Consider the following 22,991-nt stretch of genomic DNA (forward strand, 5'->3'; position numbering starts at 1 on the left):
ACTGCAGATGAGTCTTGTGGATATAAGCCTCATGAATTTTCTGGGCCCATTCCAGGTTCTTTATTTAGATTCAGTAACAACTTCTCAAAATGACACATTCGTTATTTTAGAGTTGGCCTCTACTTTATTCCTTCAGTAGTCCTTTATTGAGCATATACTAAGTCAACTGGAATCCAGCAATAGGTTAACAAACACTGTTGAGGGCCTCCAGCTTTATCAGGTAAGAGGGCAGACATATAAATAAGGAAACTGTAGTACAGTATAATATGTGTGAAATTAAAGGTATGCACTGGCAGCTCTAGGAACAGAGAAAAGCCAAAGTGTAGGCTTGGGATGGAGGCAACATGGGAGCAGGGCAGGGAGAGACAAGTTGGTATTAGCCAGGTGAGGGAGTGCAGGTGTGCGCGCATGAGGGCTTGTTTTAAAGTGGGATCTGAGTGAACATGGAAGTTGGAAAAAAAAACCAGGGTTAGGGAAGAGCTGAGAATAAAAGGAAGAAAAGGGATAATTGATGGGAGGAAGTCCCTGGGGAGCTGGAAGAAGATGGGATCCAGTGACAAAAAGGGTTAAAGGAGCACTTCTTCCTCTCAGAATGGACAGGTGTTAAATAAAAATGAGGCCCAGTAAGGATGCGCATGTAGAGAAGGTAAGGCACAACCCTGAAACAGTTCTCTGCAACTGAGCTGTCCCTAAGAGGGTCCTGGTGCTGGAAGTCTTTTGTGCGTTTTTTAATATGTTTTTTTATTGATTTCAGAGAGAGAAAGGTGGGGAGAGAGAGAGAGAGAGGGAGAGAGAGAGGGAAAGAGAGAGAAAGAAACATCAATGATGAGGGAGTCATTGATCGGCTGCTTCCTGCACACCTGCCCCCATACTGGGGATCGAGCCTCAACCCAGGCATGTGCCCTGACCTGACCAGGAATCAAGCGTGATCTCCTGGTTCATGGGTCAACGCTCAACCACTGAACCACGCTGGCCAGGCGGTCCTGGAAGTCTTGGATTCTCAAGAGCCTTTGCCCTCTCCTAAGACCACACCTGACCTATCCAATACAAGTTGTTGTGCATCTCAGGGTCACTTAGGGGACAGATTGGCAAATCACACAATCCCATCCTTGATGGCTCTTGTCTCACACATATTCTGAATGATCTGTAGAAATAGTGTGCCATAATTTTGTGTCTCCCTCTCTTTCAATATATGTTCACGTTATTCACATATATAGCTTTCCTTCTAGGAAGGGAAAAATAATGCCCCAAAGACAGAATATGTTCACTTTGAGAAAAGTAGGAACAACTTTATTATCAAAGGGGCCTGCCACAGCAGTCCATACCAAGAAGCACAAGAACAATTTTGTTGATTTATCATGAAAATTGAATGTATGCCAAACCCACAGCCAACAAATAAAACATATTTCATAGTTCAGACTAATCCCTGTGTTCAAGAATTTTCAAAATTATGGCAAGAGTCAGAAGCCAGTAGAGTCATAAACAAGTCCACACAGATGTCAGAGACTTAGGCCCCAGGAGGTAAAGTAACCTAACCAAGATCATACATCCAGTTAGTGTCAGAGCTGGACAGAAAAACCAGGCCACCCGTCTCTTAAGTGGGCACTTTTCCAAATATCTTACGAACTTTGTAACTCTATTTAGAAGCTCTCAGTGAAAATGGAGATGGGAAGTTGAATGAGACTAAAGGAATAGTTTTAAAATGTCACAGAGAGGAGGTGAGTTGTGAGCGGAGATCTGAAGGAAAGAACAAGCCCTGGCAGAAGACTTCATGGGAGGAAATCCAGGCTGGTTCCTGGCAAGTGTGGTGACTCAGAGGCAGAGCAATGCCAAGTTGGTTTGCTTTGCTAATTCCAGAGAAAACAGTGGTTAGAAAGGCTCTTTGGCTACATTAGCCCATCACCTGTCAAAGGGTCTTGCAAACCATAGGCACAAAAAATATTTACTGAATGAGTGCATTTCATTAAAATAAAAAATCCTGGCATAGGAAGTCAGATACTAAGACAAATAAAGATAAAGGAACCACAACTGGGGAATTCCAGTTCCTGGAATTATGCAGGTCACAGGCTCTCACTACCACGTCCAGCCCTGAGGATGCCACGGGATGGCAGGGCCCCTGTGCAAATGAAAGAGTGATGAAGGGGGGGGCGCTTCTGGTTGCACTCCTTTTTCTTGCCTCTGTTGTTCTGAGATGATCATTGCCTAGGCATTCCTACTGTGGGGCAGGGAAGTCCTGAGAGCAGGGCAGAGTATCCTCAAAAAAGCCCTGGAACCTAACGGGGAGAGGAGCTGAGAACAAAGAGTGCCTATGAGCTGGCTGGCCCTTGAGATTTCTTGTGCCATTCACCCTGTGGGCCTGGAAATTACAACAGAGACTAAGAGCCCCACTTGCCCATCAAGATTAGTGCCAGACATAAAAGTACGGGTAAGCTCTGAGAGGTGCCAGGGACACCTGTGGGAAACCTGAGGACAGGTAGAGCTTAGGTTGCATCACTGTAGGCTCTCTGACCTGGAGCTTTCCACCCTAAAAATCTCGCCCCCTCACCTAAACTCACCTGGAGGAGCTACAGCTAAGCTTTCACGCCTCCTCCCACAGAAAAGCGAAGGTCAAGGCTACTGATCAATCCAAGAAAATAAAACATGATCCCAAGGAGAAAATTAAGAGAAATCTAAAGGGCACAAGTTCAGGGGGAGGGGGGAGGCAACAAATGGAACAGTTGTGCCATAGGAAATATAACGAATGCAGCAGAAAGACCCAGAGTTTAGAATAAGTGTAATAAGCATCCTCAGGAAGGGAGATAAGAGAGGATGAGAGAAACATGAATCAGAAATAGGTGGCTGTGAAGAAGCCCCAAATAAAGAGGTTCAGAATGAGAAGTGTAATTGTTGAAATGAAGAACTTGGCCAATAGGTTGGATGGCAGAAAGGACTCATCAGAAGACTGAAGGAGTGAGTGGAACATAGGGTAAGAAACTCTTCCAAAAGACATCAAAAATGGGAAAGAACTTGGAAAAAAAGAGAGAGAAAACTTAAAACACTGAGAGAATTGAAAGAGAAGGGATGATGACCACCTAAAAGGAGTCCCAGTGAGAGAAAAAAGTAAATGAAAGGGAAAAAATTCTTGAAAATGTTTATCAAGAATCTTACAGAATGTAGATCACTCCGGTGCAGGATGTCTGGGGCAGGGGAGGCTAAGTGTGTTTGAGGGGCATGTGGACAAGCTCTGTACCTGCTGCTCATTTTGCTGTAAATTTAAAACTTCTCTAAAAAATAGTCTATACTTTTAAAAGTCTCTGCAAAATATAGTGCAGACTGATCAAGCAGGGTCGATCCTATGAATCTAAGGACAGAGCAATATCAGAGAAATGCATCAATGTGATTTATCACATTAATACTGAGAGAGAGAAAAAGGGATATGTTCTTAACAGATGCAGAAAAGATTTAGTTAGAAAAAGGTTTTAGTGAGTAATATATTATTTTTAAAAACCTACATAGAAACTATGAATAAAATAAAACTTTTTAGTTTTTTAAGACTTTCTCCCAAAAACATGCAGCATATATCATCTTAATAAAGATATATAGGCACATTCTCTTTAAAATTAACAACAAGATCAAAACAAACAAAAGGAAATAAGGGATTTAATTTAAAGATTGGAAGGAAGAGATATTTTAAGTATGCAGCTAATAAGATTATTATATGGAAATTCAACAAGGGCAAATGAACAAATTATTAGAACTAATCAGAGAGTTTAGCAGGTTTGTTGGAAATCAGAATAACACACACAAGTTAATAGTAGAAAATAAGATGCCACTTCTATAGCAAACTAAAATTATAAAGTGCCTAGGAATTAACCTAACAAAGAGTACATGAAAACTTTAAGGAGGAATTTTTTAAACTCCATTAAAAGATATAAAAGGAGAGCTGAATAATTTTAATAAAACAGCATATTTATGAATGGACCAATTTAACCTTGTAACAGCATCAGTTTTTCCTGAATTAAACTATATATTTAACTTAATTCCAGTAAAAAAAAAATACCAGCGGGAATTTTCAGAGACTGATAAATTGGTTCTAAAAGCTATGTGGAAGAATAAAGTTTTATGAATAACCAAGACCGTTTTGAAAAAAGAAGGGCAAAATATGGAGGAGAGTTGACCAACCAAGTAGTCGGACATCACAAAGCCTAGTAGTGTGAACAGTATGTTCTGGTGAAAAAACTGACCAGACACAGACCCAATAATATATAGAACTTGGTATATGGTAGGGATGGTGTTACATTTGAAAAAATGGGCTCAGTGTGTGGGGAAAATAATAAAATTTATTCCCTTAAAAAAACAACTTTCAGCTAGATTTGGATAAAAAACTTGAATGTGAAATGTAAAACCAGAAGTCAATAGGAGAAAATGTGGTTGAGCATCTTCTTGACATCAGGATGGAAGGATTTCATAAACAAGACTCAAAATGCACAATCCATAGATAGATTTACCTACATCAAAGTAAGTGTTTATGGGCAACAAACACTCATAAAGTTATCAGAGAGTCGAAAGACTGGAGTAAGATATTTTTAGAGTTGAAAACTGACAAATGATTAAGATCTAGAATATAAAAGCTATTTCTGCAAATCAGGGAGAAGACAGGAAACTCAGAAAAAATGAGCAAAGTACATGAACAGGCAGTTCACATGAGGGGAAAAAGTCAGATGATTAGTAATATGTGAAAAGAAGCTCAGTCTCGTAAGCAATTGGAAAACGAAAATAAAACCACAGTTAAATACCACTTTACACATACCAGATTGGCAAAAATTAGGAAGCCAGAAAATACCAAGTGTTGGGGGGCTTAGGGAGAATAGATTTCTCAAGCTTTTCTTTTTGGACTGTCAACTGATTGGCTATTTTAGAGATTGGTCTGGTCATACTTAGTGAAATATGTGAATTTACTTTATTATCAAGCAACTCCGTGCATATGCCTCCAGAGACACTTACACAGGCACACGTGAGGACACGTGACAGAATATCCATCGCATCCTTGTGGATGTAAGAAGGTCCAAACCTGTAGAGAATTTTTATAAGAGTTTATTTGAGCCAAACTGATGACATATGCTAGGGAATAAAGATCTGAATGCTCTGAAGAATAACGGTTTTTCATTTTCTTTCATGCATTTGAAATTAAAGAGGGGATATAAGGAAGAGTTCATGAAGGTGGGAGAAGGCAAGGCAGGGGTTGGATTAGAAGATTATGTGCTTTCTTAAGGGTGGTTATTCCTCCGAAGGGTATTACTTCTGGCATCTCAAAGGTGTGTTAATCTAGATGCTCAAGTACAATGGACAGGGCTGGCTTAAAAAACTTTCACTTAAGAAGTTACAGGCCTGGGGCGTGACTACCCACCATGGCCTGCCCGGTTAGGACTTTATGACTTATTACAGCACCTGTTTGTTTGGTTTTTCTACATCACTAAAGAGTTGGAGGGAACCTCCTGCTTGTCACTTGGAAACTGGGCAAAAAAGGGGTTGAGGAAGCAGTCTAAAGGAATGAGCTAAAGTTACATAAAGGAACAGGATGGGATATATCCCAGAAACATAATGTTGAGTGAAAAAAAAAAGCAGCATTAGATTTACTCTCAGTACAATTCATGAAGTAACTCACAAGCACGAAGTGGCACTAATATACGAGGCTACATATATGTCTAAATAAACACACAAGGTGGATTAGAAGGATGCATATTGCATTCACTAGAGCAGGTACTGTTGGGGACACAGAAATGGAAAGTGAAATGGAAGATGAAGGGCAAATACTTCTACAAATAACACTGTACAGAGCCCTTGTCCAAGCTGATGATGCCGGTTCTCCAAGAACTGAGAAGCAGGGTGAACTTAAACCTGGGAACCTGAGGACCTTAAAAAGAAATCGGTTCTTCCTAAAACTTTGCTAGGATGAATTGTTGTGTTTCATATCTTTATCTATAGTGATTTTTGTTTTTGGCCCTCCCCATTTTCCATAAAGGGTTGCTGGCTCCCCGCCAGGTCTCTGCAAGCTCCGAGGGCGTGGACGTTACGGTGGCGTGGGAGCCCCCCGGGGGGCCTGCCCCTGCTGTCCAAGAGTACGTGGTGGAGTGGAGGGAGCTCCGGCCGGCGCGCAGCGCGCTGCCCCCGCTGAACTGGCTCCGGGCTCCCCCCTACAACGTGTCCGCTTTGATTTCAGGTACTTAATTGTTCATCTTTCTTCTGGGGGGTGGTTACTAAATTAACATTTGTTTGAGGAAATTGCAGACAGGAACCCAAAACCCTGCCCTCAGTGATGAGTGGCTACATGAGAAAATGGGACAGTGATGACCTCGGGTCCTTCAGGAGAGCACCTCAGAATACACCACCGCAGCTATAGAAGACCAACCAACAGGCTGACTAAAAGCTAGTATTTATGGAAAATTCACGCGCCTCACTCAGTGCCATATAAGATAAGCGAATAATTAAGCCAAACGAGCATGGCAGAGAGCTAAGTAGTGTGATGGGCTCCTTACATTTGGGAGTTCATTTAAGTCGAAAATCATGTGCAGCAAGAGTTGTCAAGTTATCATGCCTATTACATAAGTGAGGATACCAGGACCTCTTTCATTCCCAGTTCTGCTGCTGATTATTTGTGTGATAATAAATTCAGAATTATCTGTATGATAATTGGTGCCTCTAGTCCTCAAATTCTGAATCTGTCAGTGGTTACAATCAAGTGATAGAAAGCATCTGAAAGCATATTGAGATGATTGGACAGAATTTAGGCAATGTCATTTTTAAGTGTAAGTTCACTTAAGTGCTGGTTCTGCAGCCAAACTATCTAAATTTGAGTCCAGGCTCTGTCATTTTCTAGGTTGCATAATCTAGGGAAAATTAGTTAACTTCTCTGTGCCTCAGTTTCCTTATCTGCAAAATGGGGATAATAATATTATCCATCTCATTAGGTTATTGTGAGGACTAACTGAATTAATATAGAGAAAATGTTTTGAACAGTGCCTAACACATTTTAAGTGCCTGATAATTTAGTTATCGTCATTATCATTGTATGTAACAGAGCTAAGATTTTAATTGGTTTTCAAGCTCTAAATCCCATAATACTTTCATTATACCATGACAGTCATTGCACCTGTCCAGGACGATACATACGCCCTTCTTAAGGAAACAAAATTTACACACATGAAATAAGCAGAGCACACCACATGGTAGTACATGAGCCGGTCCTTAACTGTGTGCCTTTTTTTATAGTCTAGCTGCTCAGATTTTTAGTGGGTTGTGTTTACTTTTAATCACTACACTTAAAGAGAATGCTGCCCAGTGAGCCACGGAGGAAGGTGAGCAAGTCCCTGGGGTTTTGGATCTTTTAACGTGGAAACCACTTAGCACATGGAAGAGAATTCTAGATGGGGGGTGGGGTCACTTGATGGCTGTTGCTGGCTTTGACATATAGTCCCTACAGTTCTTCCTTCTATAAATCTACACAAATGCCATAAAACAGATTAAAAGAGAGAATGTTTTCCGTATTTAGGAAACAAATGTTTTTAAGCATTTTAGAAATATTTATTTGAATGAAATCAATATAATAGTTGGTAAAATAACTTTATTAAAGTTGTTCTGGTACTTGAAATTGAAAACACTTGGTTAACTATTAGTTTGTGTTGCTTGTACATTCTGAAAATAAACTCTTAAAAAATTAATTCAGTTATCATGAAATCAAAGTGGCTCTGTCCAGTCAGTAAGATGACTCATTGCCTTCACATCCTCAGCTTCTGGCTGAGGCAGAAGGGTGTGTTTGGAGTGACCCAGAATACAATCTAGCTCCAGGATAAGTTGGTGAGACCTGGGCTGGAGATAATCAGTCCTGGATAAAAATGGTTCAGGCCACACAGAGCCATTCCTTTTACCGTATGCAGACGTCGCCATGTCTGGAAAACCTTCCCTGATTCCTTGCCTATTTGGGGCCCTCCTTTTGCATGTCCCCTCGTACTTCCTCTAAGGATTACTCCTTGTTACTGTTCATTTAGTATTTGCCTCCTCCCATACTTAATAGGTGAAAATCCTACAGAAAATTCACCTAAGAGATTATTTATAAACATGGAGACAGAGCCTTTGCCCAAGAGTGCCAAGTAAATGTGTATACATGGGAGCACAAGGAAATGAGCCCATAGTTGGGGCCAGAATGAAGAAAGAAATGAAAATCTTAACAGGGTGGGCCGCAGCACTGCGCAGCAGGGCCAAGGCATTTTTGAGGTGGGGAGCAGAGATGATTAAGGGGTGTTTGTAGATTTAGCCAGTCAAATAGGAGTTCTCACGGTCAGAACAGAGGAACAAGCTTGCTCCGCCCTTTAGGGAAAGGGAAATGTCACCTGAGTTAAGGAGCCACATTTTCCTCCCTTCTCCACTAAGGGTAGGCTGTTCACAAGAAGAAGCCACAGCTTCTGATGTAGCTGTTCCCAAGCCTTCTTCCCTGAAATCACATTTTGCGTGGCAAAGTGCAACAAAAGCCTTTGCCGAATGAGCTCATCTGGAACTCCCATGCCCTGCAGGGCACAGAGGCTGGCTGGCACCTTCCTCCACTAGCAGCAGAGCAGCCAGGCTCTAGCCCCTTGGAAAAGAAGCGTGATTCCATACTCCATGTTGCTCTTGGGACTCCGGGGTCTGGATGCCACCCACGAAGAATCTTTGCGTTACCCGGTTAAGCTGACTGCTTCCTTTTCCCCACTTCACTTAGCTCACGGATACAAATGGAAACTCACCCGTGGCCTTAGTCTTTACTCTTCGTGGTCACTCTGACAGTACTGCTTGTGTGTTTGAGCTTTATATGCTGCTCACTTGCTGGGATATTTAAGGGACAATGGGTTTTCATAGGAAACATATTATTTAGTAAATTATTCTGTGAGGTAAAATTCTTCTTCCCCAAAGAGGAAATATTAAATCCTAATCAATTGTGAGTGGTAGGGACCAGATCTACCTATAGCAGGGCTTTAAACAATATGGGAGAGAGTCCTTATTTTGGCTGCATGATACTGTAGTTACCTAGTAGGGATTATCTCCCTTTTTTCCTTTAAATTTTCATTGAGAATTTTTTTTTTTTAATCCTCACCTGAGGATATTTTTTCCATTGCTTTTCAGAAAAAGTGGAGGGGGAGGGAGAGAGAAACTTCAATGTGAGAGAGAGAGACATCAATTGGTTGCCTCCCGCATGCACCCTAGTGGGGGCCAGGATTGAGCCTGCAACCCAGGTAGGTGCCCTTGACCAGAACCGAACCTGAGACTCTTAGTCTGAGGGCTGAGGCTCTAACCATGGAGCCAAACCGGCTAGAGCTCATTGAGAGTTTAAAGATATGCCATGGGCAGTATCTATGAGATGGGCTTTTTATTCTTTCTTTTTTTTTTTTTTTTTTTTTGAGGGGGCCTTTTTTTTAGAACAAGTAGAAATAATGGAAACAAGGAGCTTAGGCGACTTGCCAATAAATGTTGTGGCTGGTAGAACACTGCAGTGTGGCACTTCCGAATCTTCTAGGCTATGAAGCAACTGAATCTGACTGGAAGGTGGTGCGGGGCGATAGAGGAGAGGGAGCAATAGGGCGGGTCACACTGAGCCCCCCCGTCAGCCTCACCCTAGCTCCCCGCACACCCTGATAAGCATCTGCGGGGTTAGAAGAGCCTTCCAGGTTCTCTGCCTGAAAAAACCCAGCCTCCCTTTTTGGTAAACAGCAAATGAGTTATTTGTAGAGGTCAAAGTTTTTTTTCTGAAGGAAAGTTTTGTTTCAAAAGCCGTCTGTGTGGTTATATTTAAATCCTGGTTGGGACTGGGCTAGCTTTTGTCTCCTTAATCGCGATGACCCTGAGAAGCAGCTCAGGTTTGCTTATGTGTTCACTGTGAGGTGAACTTGGGCGTTGGGAGCGTGGCTTCCAGGGGCCGGTATCATGGCAAATGAGAGGCTGAGCTTTTGTAACTTAGTCATTCCTTTACCTCAGTTAGGTTGCACTTGAGCTATCTCCACACTAAGAAGAGGCAAGAAATGCCTTGAAAGCGTCTGTATCAGACATTGAAGGGGCTCCTTTAGTGACGCCACGCGACGCCACCCCTGTGATCAGAACTCCCCTTTCCTTGCAGAGAACATAAAACCTCACATGTGTTATGAAATCCGCGTGCACGCGCTGTCAGGGCACCAGGGGGGATGCAGCTCCATCCGCGCCAACTCTGGGCACAAAGGTGAGTCTTGGGACCTTTTGCCAAATTTTGCTTTAGTGTCATGATTTGGATTTGGAGGGTGACAAAGCTCCTGTGTTCTGCTTTACAGCACCACTGAGTGGCCCCCACATTAATGCCATCACAGAGGAAAAGGGGAGCATTTTAATTTCATGGGACGAAATTCCAGCCCAGGAACAAATGGGCTGCATCTTGCACTACAGGATATACTGGAAGGAACGGGACTCCACTGCCCAGCCTCGACTCTGTGGTATGTGTGAGAAACAAACGCCGCGGGGCCCCTCTTACTCAGGTGCCAGGAGAGCACGGCGAATGCGTGTGCGTACGTGCACACCGGGCCACTGCCGTGCCCGGCACTTAGTAGATGCTCAGTAAATATTGGGAAATTAGTTGCATGAAGGAAAGTAAAAGACATCTAAACACATACACACAGTTACTGAATGTATGTATGTGCCAAGCAAGTTAAAGAAATGAAAATAATGGACTAGGATCTCAAGGAGCTTACTCATATGCCGAGATAGCATTTCAACAAGCAATAAAGGCACTTGAATACTGTTATACAGACCCTTGAGGTTTGCAAGGAATACATTGGAAGAACTTCGAGTCGCCACATTTGCACTTACCATCATAGCATGCTATTTTCTTCTCAAAATGGATAAAATACAGTACAACTTAAGTAATTCCTTATGACCTATAATTATTTCATAACTATAAGACTAAAGCAATTAAAATAAATTCCGGCTGGAGCATTATCTCAAATGACTTCATGGATCACTCATTCATAGCAGCTCCCAGGCACCTGCCAGACTTGATGTTCTAACTTTAATTTATTCAGAGCTTTTTGCTGTGTTGTGTTTTTTTTTCTTCTTGTCTTGCCCTTCTCCTTATTTCTTAGGCAGCTTGCTTGCTTTCAGGAAGATTTATTATAAGGGAGCAACATTTTTGTTCCTTCATGAGAGCCAGCGGGTCCAAGAAGAATGTAACAAAGCCACCCTGAGATATGGGTGCCAGGGTGCTGCCCGCAAGAGTGATTTTTACCTGGGAAACTTTAGCAGTCGGTCTTCTCTCTTGACCTTAGAAGACCTGCAGTGTTGCTTTTCTGAGTTATGACTTTTGAGGCTAGTTAACTTTTTATTATATAAATAATACTGGCACATGATAAAAACATTCCAATAGTTCGGTAAGACATAAAATCAAAATTATCCCTTCCTCTATACTTAGGCTGTTAGCAGTTCTTTGTGTGTTCATCCAGAACAAAATTTAATATCTATACAAGCATACGTTTGGAATCATCATCTGTATTCTGATCTTCACCCTGCTTTTACTTCTCAAAAATACATACTGGAGATCTTTCCACATCAGTCCATATGGATTTGCCTCATTTTTTGGTACAGCTCTCTAGTAGTCCTTTGTAAGACCTTGCAATCATTCAGTCATCCTGTTGATAAACAGGATGTATCATTGGACAGAACTGCTTCCCACTGGGCCAGTCCGTCAGGATAAGTCAGTTCTGAAAAACACCCCAAAAGGTGATGAATCAATTGACCGCTTCCTGAGCAATTTCAAATTCTTCATGTGGAATTTGCTCCCCTCCACCCCCTAATTTTCATTTTGGCGGAGTTTAAACTGAGATGCTTATTTACAACCAGACAGACGCCGCTCTTATAGATGTAGAAGAAAATGCCCATTTTATTTTGCCACAAATCTGTTGAATCTAAAGTCTATATAAGGGTATTTTAAAATATGTCAAAAGGGGAGGAGGCCCAGATTCAAAGTCCTATTTTATACTGGTTTTGATTAAATTTTCCTTTTATTCATTAAGCACATATTGAAGAGTAAGACCCATTCTCTGTCTTCACAGAGTTTTCCTAGTCTTTTGAAGGAGATGGAAAAGTGCACAAAAATAATGTAACTGCTATAATCAAGGACTGACAACTGCCTGTTGCATTTTACAACCAGAAATCACAGGTGAATTCACAAGTGCAGCTTCTAGAGAGCGATAGAGGGCAGAAGGCTGAAGGCGAGACAGGAAGGCGAGGCATCGCGGGAGAGCAGAATGGAGGTGGGAGGAGAGAGGAGAGGGCTCTGTCCTCCCCGTCTTGGGGCGCTGCCCTCCAGGCTCCACGACAGCACTTGCAGAGGGTGCTAGGGGCACTGAGCCCTGCTGGCGGGGGCCCGGGCATCGGCATGGTGGTGCCTTCCCCGGCGACTGGCGCACAGACTCTCCTCTGGAAGTTCGTTGGTACCACCACCATGGGCACCAGTGGCAGGTGCACTTCTCTTCTGGTGCACACATTGTATTTTGTTCCACTTGGCTGTTTTTGCCCACAGACTCTAATTATCATGAGGGCAGACACCATGGCTGTTTGCTCACCGTTGTTTCCCGTGTACTCACAATACAGCCAGGCACTCAGTAGGTGCTTAATAAAAACGGTGTTTGTTGAATAACAAATCGGTGATCACCACCCTACACTTTGTTAAGTCCATGTAGATTGTTAGGAAGAAAACTAATTTTCAGGAACAATGCAGCTGTTTTTCCTGAGACCACTGACCTTCTTACCCACTGCCTGTCAGATGACTGGCAACAATCACATCTTCCTAACTGGTGCCTTTGTCCTTGAACCACCCTGAGCCTAAAGTTTCAGAAGGCCAGGGATTGAATGGCCCCTTTATCTGCGCCTGAGATCGCAGCCCAGACCCAGGCAGCAGAACCAGTATTTCCTGCATGACTTCTTTCTCCCGTTACTCCTCCTTACTGCTCCCCCATAAAGTTTCTATTTTTATTTTTCAAATACTTGTGTGTATGTTTGTGTATAAACTTTTTGGCCCAGCACACCATTCAAATGTCTTCTCTTCTGTTCCGACGTCTCCTTGTGCTCCCAGCGCTTAGGATGCCCTCTCACAATTTGACGGCCGACTCCCTGGTGCTCACTGATGCTTTGCTGCTGCAAGATAAGCAGAAGCTTGCTCCAAAATTAATGTTTTAATCCCCTGATTTAGGAATAAGAGATGTTTTAGTTTAATCATATAGCTTGAGTCTGTGCAAGCAATTTCACCAGATTAGAGTAGGCTTGGGAATTTTTCACATGGTACTTTTTCTTAACAGGATGTAAAATACAGAAATTGCTCTGATAGTCACAGCACTTACATGATCCGCTCCAGCCTCAGCGCCTTTGGGCGGAGTGGATGTAATGTTACAGGGCTCCGTCTTGCTGGTCACCCACAGTAAGCAGGGGTGGGGAGTGGAAGGGGTCTGTTTTCCCCACTTGATGGTGAACTCTTTGAGGCAAATACTGTGCCTTTGCATACTTGGTGCCTTGTCCAGAGCAGATACTCAATAAATATTTGTGACTGTTGAAATAATTTCCACAAACAGGGTCATCATCTGACTTGCTCTGAGGTTTGTGAGCCAGTAAATGATGTTGAGAAACAAAGTGCTGAGTTCTAGTTTCCACTTTGATCACCAGCACAGACGCAAGTCTGCCAAGCAAGCCAGCAGGCTACTCCTGCTGAAGTTCTGGCCTTAAGATTGCCTACTTACCGAGAAAAACAGCCTCAGTGCATTGCTCAAGAAACAAAATCTTCCCTGCCGAGGACCTGCAGGGCTGTTGAGAGCTTAAGGAACTGATGATTTAGGCTTAAACTGCCAAAATAAATCTAATCTTAAGTACCATTGCTCTAGGTTTTAGATTTTATGTCAAATTGTGGCAAATTATCTTATTAGGCCTACAAAACCCAGTACTCAGAGCCTACAAAAAAAAGTGGAAAATCAAAATTAATGTTGCTTAAATATCTGTTTCATTAATTGCTATACTCAGCTTTCTTAAAAATTCCATTGAAAACAATTTGTATATTTAATTTCCTCCCCAAGAGTTCTCAAATATACCTGGTAAATACCAGAAACATTATAGGAGATAAAGAGTTAACTACATCTAAATAATTTCATAAACAAAATGATAAAAATTCTTTCAAAAGATTTTACCACAGAAGAAATATTTACTTCTGATGTGCTTTGAAGTGAGGCCTCCATAAATGACAGTGTCTAGGGCCTACTAAAGTATTAAGTACTAATTAAGACTATTTTAAAACAGAAATGTGCTTTTCTCTTTCAAATTAAATGAAGCATTAACAAATAAAAGTGAGTATAAGCCCATATTCAAATGTTTCCTTTTATATGTACCTTAGTTTATCTTAATCTTCCTTTCAGAAATTCCCTATCGGGTCTCTCCAAATTCACATCCAATAGACAGCCTGCAGCCCAGAGTGAGATACCTCCTGTGGATGACAGCTCTGACAGCAGCTGGTGAAAGCCCCCAAGGAAAGGAGAGGGAATTTTGTCTGCAAGGTAAGAAACAACTTTAGGGATGGAGAGTCCGCCTTGGATTCCCACCCTGGTCCCATGCCTTTGGCATGGAGATCATCAGATTTTCTTTAATGTGCTCACAGCTCTCTTACTGCTGCACCTTTGTGCTTGCTGTTTCCTCTAACTCTGCCCTACCATGTCATTGTCTGCTTGGAGACAGTGTCTACCCTTTGTTCAAAACTCGGTGGAAATGTTTCCTCCTCCAGGAAGCCTTCCCAAGTGCACGTCCATATTTCCTTCATAATGTACTACATTTGGCCCATATTCAAAACCCTAAATCCAACAGGCATGGACCAGTATTTGTTTATCTCTATCTTCAAGGTCTAGAATGGCGCCCAGCACATGGTACTTGTTCACTGAATATCTGTTTAATGAATAATGAGAATCTCAACAATAACAAGAGCAGCTATTGTATATCAGATAGTTATGTGCTAGTCATTGTGTTAAGAGCTTTTATACCATATTGGTTTGCTGGGGCTTCAGTAACCAAGCACCAGAAACCGGGTGGCTTAAACAATATTATTTACTTTCTCACAGTTCTGGAGGCTGGAAGTCCAAGATTAAGGTGTCAGCAGAGTTCATTTCTTCTGAGGGCTATGAAAGAATCTGTTTTAAGCCTCTCACCTTGAGTCTGGTGGCAGTCTTTGGTGTTCCTTGGCTTGTGGATCTCTCCCATTCTATCATTCATATTGAGTTTTCCTTGTGTGTCTCTCTGTTCAAACTTCCCCTTTTTATTAGGACACCAGTCATATTGTATTAGAGACCACCCTACTGCAGTCTGACCTCATCTTAACTAATTACATCTGCAATGACCCTATTTCCAAATGAGGTCACTTTTTTGTGGTATTGGAGATTAGGACTTCAACATATGAACTTGGGGGGGGGGGGCAAGAGAACACAATTCAAACCACGTAACACAGACTTTCCTGATGTAATCTTGACTACAACCAGGTAAAGTCCCTGCTTTACACGATTACACCTGATCACACTACCAGGCACTCAGTATGAACTGAATATAGGAATGAGGGGTTAGGATGCCTTTTTATAACTGTAAGGTACAGAAAAATTACCCAAGGTCATAGAGGTGGTAAGTAGCAGAACTACAAATCAAACTCAGATGTGAGCTACTTAAGTTAAATCTGAGTGTATGAAGAAGTGACCCAGGCATAGTGGGCTTCCACGGGCTTCCACGGGCTGCTACGCTGTTCTCTCTGGCAGCACTAGTTTTCATTTGCTCCAAGAGTAAAGCGGCTGTTCTTGTTTGTGACATGGAGTATCGAGTTGATCATTCAGTACTTTGTTGTTCTATGCCAGGTACTTCTCCACTAGGAAAACTGAAAAGCCCTCTTTTCATCTCCCAGCTCCTCCCATAAAAGGTAACTTGTGAGCAATTAATTAGATTAAGAACTCAGCATCTTTCTGCCCGTGGTACTCCAGACTGTCCCATCTGCCAGGAAGGAAGACAGATGCTGAAGACATGTCAGACTGAGCTGATTATACGGGGCTGTAACAAGGCCGCCTGCGTTAACTCCCCATTCGGCCCTGGTAACACCCCGCTCACTGGGCCTACCAGGTCTCTGGCCTCTAGTCCCCTGCTCGCCCTCCCTCCCGGCCTGTCCTTCAAGCAGAAGACTCTGCGAGAGGCCCAGTGCTGACATTCCACCTCTTGTTGCAGCCCCATCAGTGTTCCCCTAGGACTTCAAGCTAGAATTCAAACCGCTCCTTACCAGGCCCAGTGGGACCTGGTCCTGCTCACCCATCCAGCTTCCTCCTCTGCCTCACCCCCATCACTTACAATCAAAAGCAAGACCGACTGCTTAGTCCCCCGAAAGTGCTGTGCTCTTTCCTCCTCCCAAGCCTTTGCATAGCTCTCTGTCCAGGTGGCATTTCCCTAACTTGTCCACTTAGCCAACTCCCACCCATCCAACTCTGCTTTGACATGCCTTTTGGGAAACTGGCTGAGCTGTGAGTGAGGCCATGCTCATGCTGTTCTCTGCTACACAGCTTTGTACCTGCCTGTTTTTACAGTTGTTTACATGTTCACATCTCTCTCTCCTGGGCTACATTCATGACTTCTGAAGACAGCAGAGCCCATGTTCCTATTCACCTTTGTATGTCAGCACCTAATGGGGCCTGGTACACGGTTAATAATGAACGCTGGGTGAATTAATCAGTAATTCTGGTACATGGCAAAATACATGTTCATAGGAAGAAATCAAAAGAGTTCCAAAGACTCTAGTTAGATAGAGGATTTATTCAGTGGTTTGGTAAAATTACTAGCTACTATTTCTTGAGGGCCTGCTATGCGCTTTAAGTATACTATTTCTAATCTTCACAGCAACCTGCAGGTAGATATAACCTTTTATGAATCAAGAATTGGAGGTCCACAGATCATGCATCAGTCAGTGGAAGACTCAGTACTAGAATCAGGGCTCCCAGTTCGCAACCAGTGCTTTGTATCGCACCCCTTTTCCTTCACCCGCTGAAGGAAGGAGCCCTTGTGGGGCTGGACCTCCTCCCAGAACTATAGAACTGGCTCCCTGAGGGCCCCTTCTCCTTAAATGAATGGATAAAAATGAGTTCGCTTGTTCCTGAGCCCAGCGACCCAGGTGCTGGGCAGGGCCCAGGGGCTCACGTAACAACATTACTTTGAAATGTTGATTGAGGACTCAGTCACAGGGTTGCTGTCCTTCCAGGTAAAGCCAGTTGGAGCACATTTGTGGTACCGAGCATTTGCACTGCTATCATCGTGGTGGGCGTTTTCTCAGTGCGCTACTTCCGGCAAAAGTGAGTTGGGTACACCTGCCAATTTTGGTAAATGTGTTTTGTTTTGTTTTATAATGATAATTGCTGCTGCTGCTATAAGTCCAAGAGATGGACACTCTCATTTCTGGGGGCATACTAAATTTATTCAACTTTTTGGAGTGACAGTATGTTAATTTTTTAAAATTTTGTACCGTTGATCTAGCAATTCCTAACTAGAAATTTATTCTAAGTATATCATAAGGGTATGCAGATATTTGGTGGCAAATATGTTCATTCAAGTACTCTTCATAAAAGGAAAATAATTTGAAACAGTATAAATGTGCAATGATATGGGATTAACTAAATCATGATTTATCTCATGCTATATAGCAATATTATACATCCATTAAAGATGTAGAAGAAAATTAAATCATGAATATTTGCTGTATTTTAAAAAGCAGCAAAATATGTACTTTCATTTTAAAACGAAAGAGTACATACACACACGCACACACACACACACAAGATATTATCAATTATCATTAAATTTGGTTGTAAGATAAAAAATTCAAAAACCTATGTAACAGTTTCTCACCCAGAAAAGAGGGAAGTAAACTCAGGCAAAGGGCTGGTGTATAGTGCCATAGTCATCAGGGGCTTAGGTTCCTTCTATCTTTCTACTCCATTATCCTGACATTGGCTTCCATCAGTTTTGCCTCATGGTCCAATGGCTGTAGGAATTGGAGCCATGGTGCCTGCATTCTGCTACTACAGGGAAAGAAGGTGCCCACACTTCCCTTTTCAGACTTGACATGAAGTCACACAGGATACTTTTGGTTCAATTTTTTTGGTTAGAACTTGGTTAGACATGGAGGTTTAAAATTGTGGCCTTATAGCTGGGTTCATAGTTGTCCCAATAAATTAGGGTGCTCTTCCTGAGGAAAAAAACAGGTATTGGGCAGCAATTAACATTCTGCCCCAAGAATATACACCAACGTATTGTGTATATTAATACACCATTATCAGGGAATCAGGTCACAGGTGATTTTAGCTCCTCTATTTTTTCTAAAATTTGTTTAAACATGTATTATTGAGAATTCTTTAATGAGGTACTTATTCACTACAAAGTTTCCTTCAGATGTTGTATAAAGTATGAGACGAGGTAAAAATAAAACTAGCTCAAAGTCATTCTACTAGCCATTGAACTTGTCTCAAAGGCTTATATTTATTGAAGCCCCATGTGTGATAGGTACTTCAAAGCAGAGCTCTCTTTAGGTAGATTTTGAAAAAAGTTAAACTAAAAAAGAGTTAACTAGGATCACATGCATCCTCTTCTGGGAAATAGTTTATCAGTTAGGGTCAAAGCTTCTGCTGTTAAGATAAATAAAAAAAGAAAAAAAAAAAAGAGGACCCCAAATATAGTGGCTTTAATAAAAGTTTATTTCTCACCCATATAAAAGGTAAGTTATCCAGGTTGGTAGACTGTGGTCCACACAGTCCTTTAGGGACCCAGGTTTATTCCATTTTATTGGCCCACCTTCCTTTGGGCACTGTTCCTCATCTGCATGATCTATATACTAGGTCACAGATACCTCTGCTCACATTCCTTTGGAGAAAAACTAGTCACATGGTCACATCTCTTGTTTCAGAGAGCTAAACACATCCTAGGAAGCTTACCATTCTAACTGAACATCAAAGCTTATTAAAGCCAAGGTTTTAAAGATGTTTCACATTGGTCTTGAATTTTTCAAATATAGTAAAAATATTTAAGCCACATTCATTTGTAAGAAACATTTTTAGGATTTTTTTTCCTTCCACATCATAAAAGTAATATAAACTCATTTAAAAATATTTTTAAAAACCTAGAGATGTAGGAAAAAAAGACCCATATTTCCTCTGATCACCAAACACAAGTACTGTTAACAGTCTGAATGTCTCTCTATAGTATTTTTTCTTGGCATTTTTTTGCATGATCTATGTTCAAGCTATTTATATCATCCGTATATATATATATATTTTTACTTTTAGCATAATAACCTGTCATTATAAACTCTTTATAAACATTGTAATTAAGTGAATAGTAAGCTCCCAAGGGTCGGGACCATGTCTTCTTGTTTGCTCTTCTATCCCAGCACTGTGCTGGCCATACATTAGGGAATGTTTGTTGAATAAGCGCATGGCTGGATAGTAACAGCTAAACGTTACGCTAGGCAAAAGGTCTATAGTTTGTTTGGCAAACCCCAAGAGATTGCATCCTGACTCCGTTTTTTTTCTTTTTTAAACATATTTTTATTGATTTCAGAGAGAGGAAGGGAGAGGGAGAGATAGAAACATCAATGATGAGTCATTAATTGACTGCCTCCTGCACGCCCCCCACTAGGGATTGAGCCCGCAACTCAAGGCCCCTGACGGGGAATCAAACCGTGATCTCCTGGATCATAGGTCAATGCTCGACTGCTGAGCCATGCCGGCCGGGCTGCATCCTGACTCTTTATCACCTATCCAAACTTCACAGAAAACAGTCCGTCCTTGGATGATGCATCATTTTTCTCCTTCAGTGTTTACATTTTTCTTTTGTATACCCCTGCACTGAAATCACTGCCAAGAACCTGTGCTTCCGTGCCACCGTGTACACACTTAACCAGATGCCTGTTTTCTTTATCTACAGGGTATTTGTTCTCCTTTCAGCCCTCAGACCTCAGTGGTGTAGCAGAGAAATTCCGGACCCAGCGAACAGCACTTGGGCCAAGAACTATCCCACTGTGGAGGTAAGGTATAACGTCAGCAGTCAGTCGATGGGATTCCAGACATCAGCACGTTTCCCATTTAGTTAGGAGGAAACCTGGGTACTTAAGAGCCCATGAATGAACTGCGCATTCACGCTAGGTTATCATCTGAGTCATTACTCCCATGCATGGTAGTTTTCTGAAGCTTATGACCAAAAGGTTCAGACTCACAGCTTTCCATTCCTCTCTATACCTTATGTTCCTCACCTCAACTTACTTTAAAAGCAGGTATTTTTGCCATTTGCTGAGCAATAGCCTGAAGATTAACTCATTCAAATTCGAGAATTGAAGCTTTACCATGATACTAGCCTGCCTGAGAATAGAGCAGATATAGACCCCAGATTCTTTTGGTTTTGGCAGGAAGCCAGTAGGTCACCCCGTTGTGTATGGCAAGGTTTTAGAGGAGAGGTTGCTCAGCAGGCAGATGAGCGCGCTACAGAAAAGGAAGCAAAGGGAGCCCCTGCTGCGCAGTCTAAGGAGGTGAGAGCAGTTCACAGTGGGCAAGATGGTCCATCTCTGGAGAAAGGTCTGGCAGTTGAAGGCATCTGAGTATGGAGCAAGACTGTGCGTGTATGGAAGGCAAAGGGGAGGAAAGCGGTACGCCAGGACTCTTCCCACGCCCGGATCACTGGCAGCCCACACTCCCTCTCTCACACCTCATAGCCCTTTCCCTCCAAGATTCTTCTCTTCAACTGCCCCGTGCATTCTACCATCCACACCCTTCCTCAGGCCGGGAGCCAGGGGTACCAGCTGCTGCTCAGGGAGAGAGCTGGTCTCGGTAGGATTTCAGTCACTGCAATTGAAGGCCTTTGAGGTAAGGCCTGGAAGTAAACCCTACCTCTGCCGCTTACTATGTGGATGAGCCTTGGGGAATGTGGCTGACATCTGAGCCCTTGTTTTACCGTCTGTATAGGAGGAAGTGACAGTATCTCCCATGTACCCTGTTGTGAGGATTAAGAAAGATGCCATGTAAAGCACATCGCTCATACAAGGCAAAGGCCATTCACTCCCCTCCCAGGAAGACTCATACTTGATGTCTCCACTGTCTATTGAGGGGTTTTATCACTGTTAAGTTATAATAGCAAGAACAGTGATAATAGCAGTTTATGTATATTTTTAAATTATATATTTATATTTTGCATATATTATATATCATCTACATGATATATACTTATATATAATATGGTACATACTAATATGTTTGTTTATATACACATATATATTATTTTATATATGCCAGGCACTTTAAAAAAACATTTTAAAGCATTAACATCTAATCCATATAATAGTTTAATGAAGGTGTATTATTATCCCTACTTTTCAGATGAGGAAGCTGAGGCACAGAGGACTAAGTAACTTGGCCCAATGTTAGAGAGTAAATGTGGATCCTGAATTCACATAAAAGTAGGATGTGCTATCCACCATTATACTTTTCCTTCTAAAAAGATCTTTAAGCACAGGGTACGAGGGGAGTCTTTCTAGAAGTCAACGCCTCTGAGCTGAATAGACTAACTAAGAGGGCCCTCAATTAGCGGCAATACTGTGATGATCTGTGGGAATGCACCCTGGAAGGATGCCTTCTGGTGTTAGAAGGGATTCAAGGACTAGGAGTTGAACCAGCTGGGCTTTAAGATCTCTCTCTTCCAATGCTGAGATTCCACAGTTCCATGTCCTAAATGCCTGAAATAGCACAGCAGGAGGCAGCTCTGGGTCAGTCACGGACACCTGGCTTCTGAGCTGGTAGCATTGGCGTCGTGGGCATGACAAGGGTCCATAAAAAGCCTAGAAGAAATGCTAGGAAAGACACACAAAGGGTTAGAGAAAGTAGCACATGGAAAAGGTAACAGAAAACTGCCACGCACATGCCCATGGTATAAATATGTTCATTAGAGCCCTAAAAATAGAAGCCAAAAATTGGGTATAATATCATCTGCCACCAGGAGGGCAGGCTGAACATTCTGAGTATATCCATACAACAGGATATTATGCAACTTTTTTTTTTTTTTAAATATATCTTTATTGATTTCAGAGAGAGGAAGGGAGAGGGAGAGAGATAGAAACATCAATGATGAGAGAACCATTGATCGGCTGCAGCCCGCAACCCGGGCATGTGCCCTGACCAGGACTCGAACCCCGATCTCCTGGATCCCAGGTCGACGCTCAGCCGCTGAGCCATGCCCTGCTGGGCTATGCAACTATTTTTTTTAAAAAAGATTATGTATGTGTCTAAAAATCTCTAAGATATTTAAAAGTGAAAAAAGCAAAGTTTGTAAGTTTCTAAAGTGTGTTCTTATGTGTATAAAAAGGAGGGAGATTTTATACACACACACCCCTCCATATGCGCATAGGACATTTCTGGAAGCCTATGTGTAAAACTGATCATCAGTTGGGGAAGGGGTTGGAGATATGAGGGCCACTTGATTTTCATTATAAATTTCCTTTGAACTTTTAAAATTTCTTACAAAACTACGTGTGTATATTTCTTTTGCAAAAATAACCATAAGTTAGAAAATTTAAAAAATTTAGCTTCTACATGATATCTGCAATGAAGGTCTTGAGGCAGCCTCAGAACCCCATGTCGCTTGACCATTGAAGTGAGTCAACACTGGTTTTAGAGACCTGAACTGCTCTCGTGATCAACCAAATCCAGACCAAATCACTCCTGACATCTGACAGATTTGGCAGATATTAAGAAGTACAATAGTCTATCTTTCAACTCCAACAAAATGTTTTCTGTTCCCAGGCCTTATATGCCCCTACCAGGTCTTAAGATGTGGCTTAAAAAACCACCTGTCTTAAAGCTCTGGAGGAAAAAGCCAAATCATAAAGGGGATCACTGGAATGTTAATCCATTTTGAGCTTGTAAAAGCTTAAAATAGTG

General features: G+C 42.1%; 1 protein-coding gene across 1 annotated transcript in view; it reads left to right on the plus strand.

The window, feature by feature from the left end:
* IL12RB2 (interleukin 12 receptor subunit beta 2) overlaps window positions 1-22,991 on the plus strand; it is a 60,201-nt gene that overhangs the window by 34,075 nt on the left and 3,135 nt on the right. Inside the window, exons 9-14 of the mRNA XM_016208136.2 lie at window positions 6,002-6,199; window positions 10,121-10,219; window positions 10,308-10,466; window positions 14,424-14,561; window positions 17,276-17,366; window positions 19,993-20,092. Of these exons, the coding sequence (XP_016063622.2) occupies window positions 6,002-6,199; window positions 10,121-10,219; window positions 10,308-10,466; window positions 14,424-14,561; window positions 17,276-17,366; window positions 19,993-20,092 (785 nt within the window). The remainder of the gene's footprint in view (window positions 1-6,001; window positions 6,200-10,120; window positions 10,220-10,307; window positions 10,467-14,423; window positions 14,562-17,275; window positions 17,367-19,992; window positions 20,093-22,991) is intronic.

The sequence above is a fragment of the Miniopterus natalensis genome, chromosome 9 (genome assembly GCF_054644295.1).
Source record: "Miniopterus natalensis isolate mMinNat1 chromosome 9, mMinNat1.hap1, whole genome shotgun sequence".
NCBI lineage: Eukaryota > Metazoa > Chordata > Mammalia > Chiroptera > Miniopteridae > Miniopterus > Miniopterus natalensis.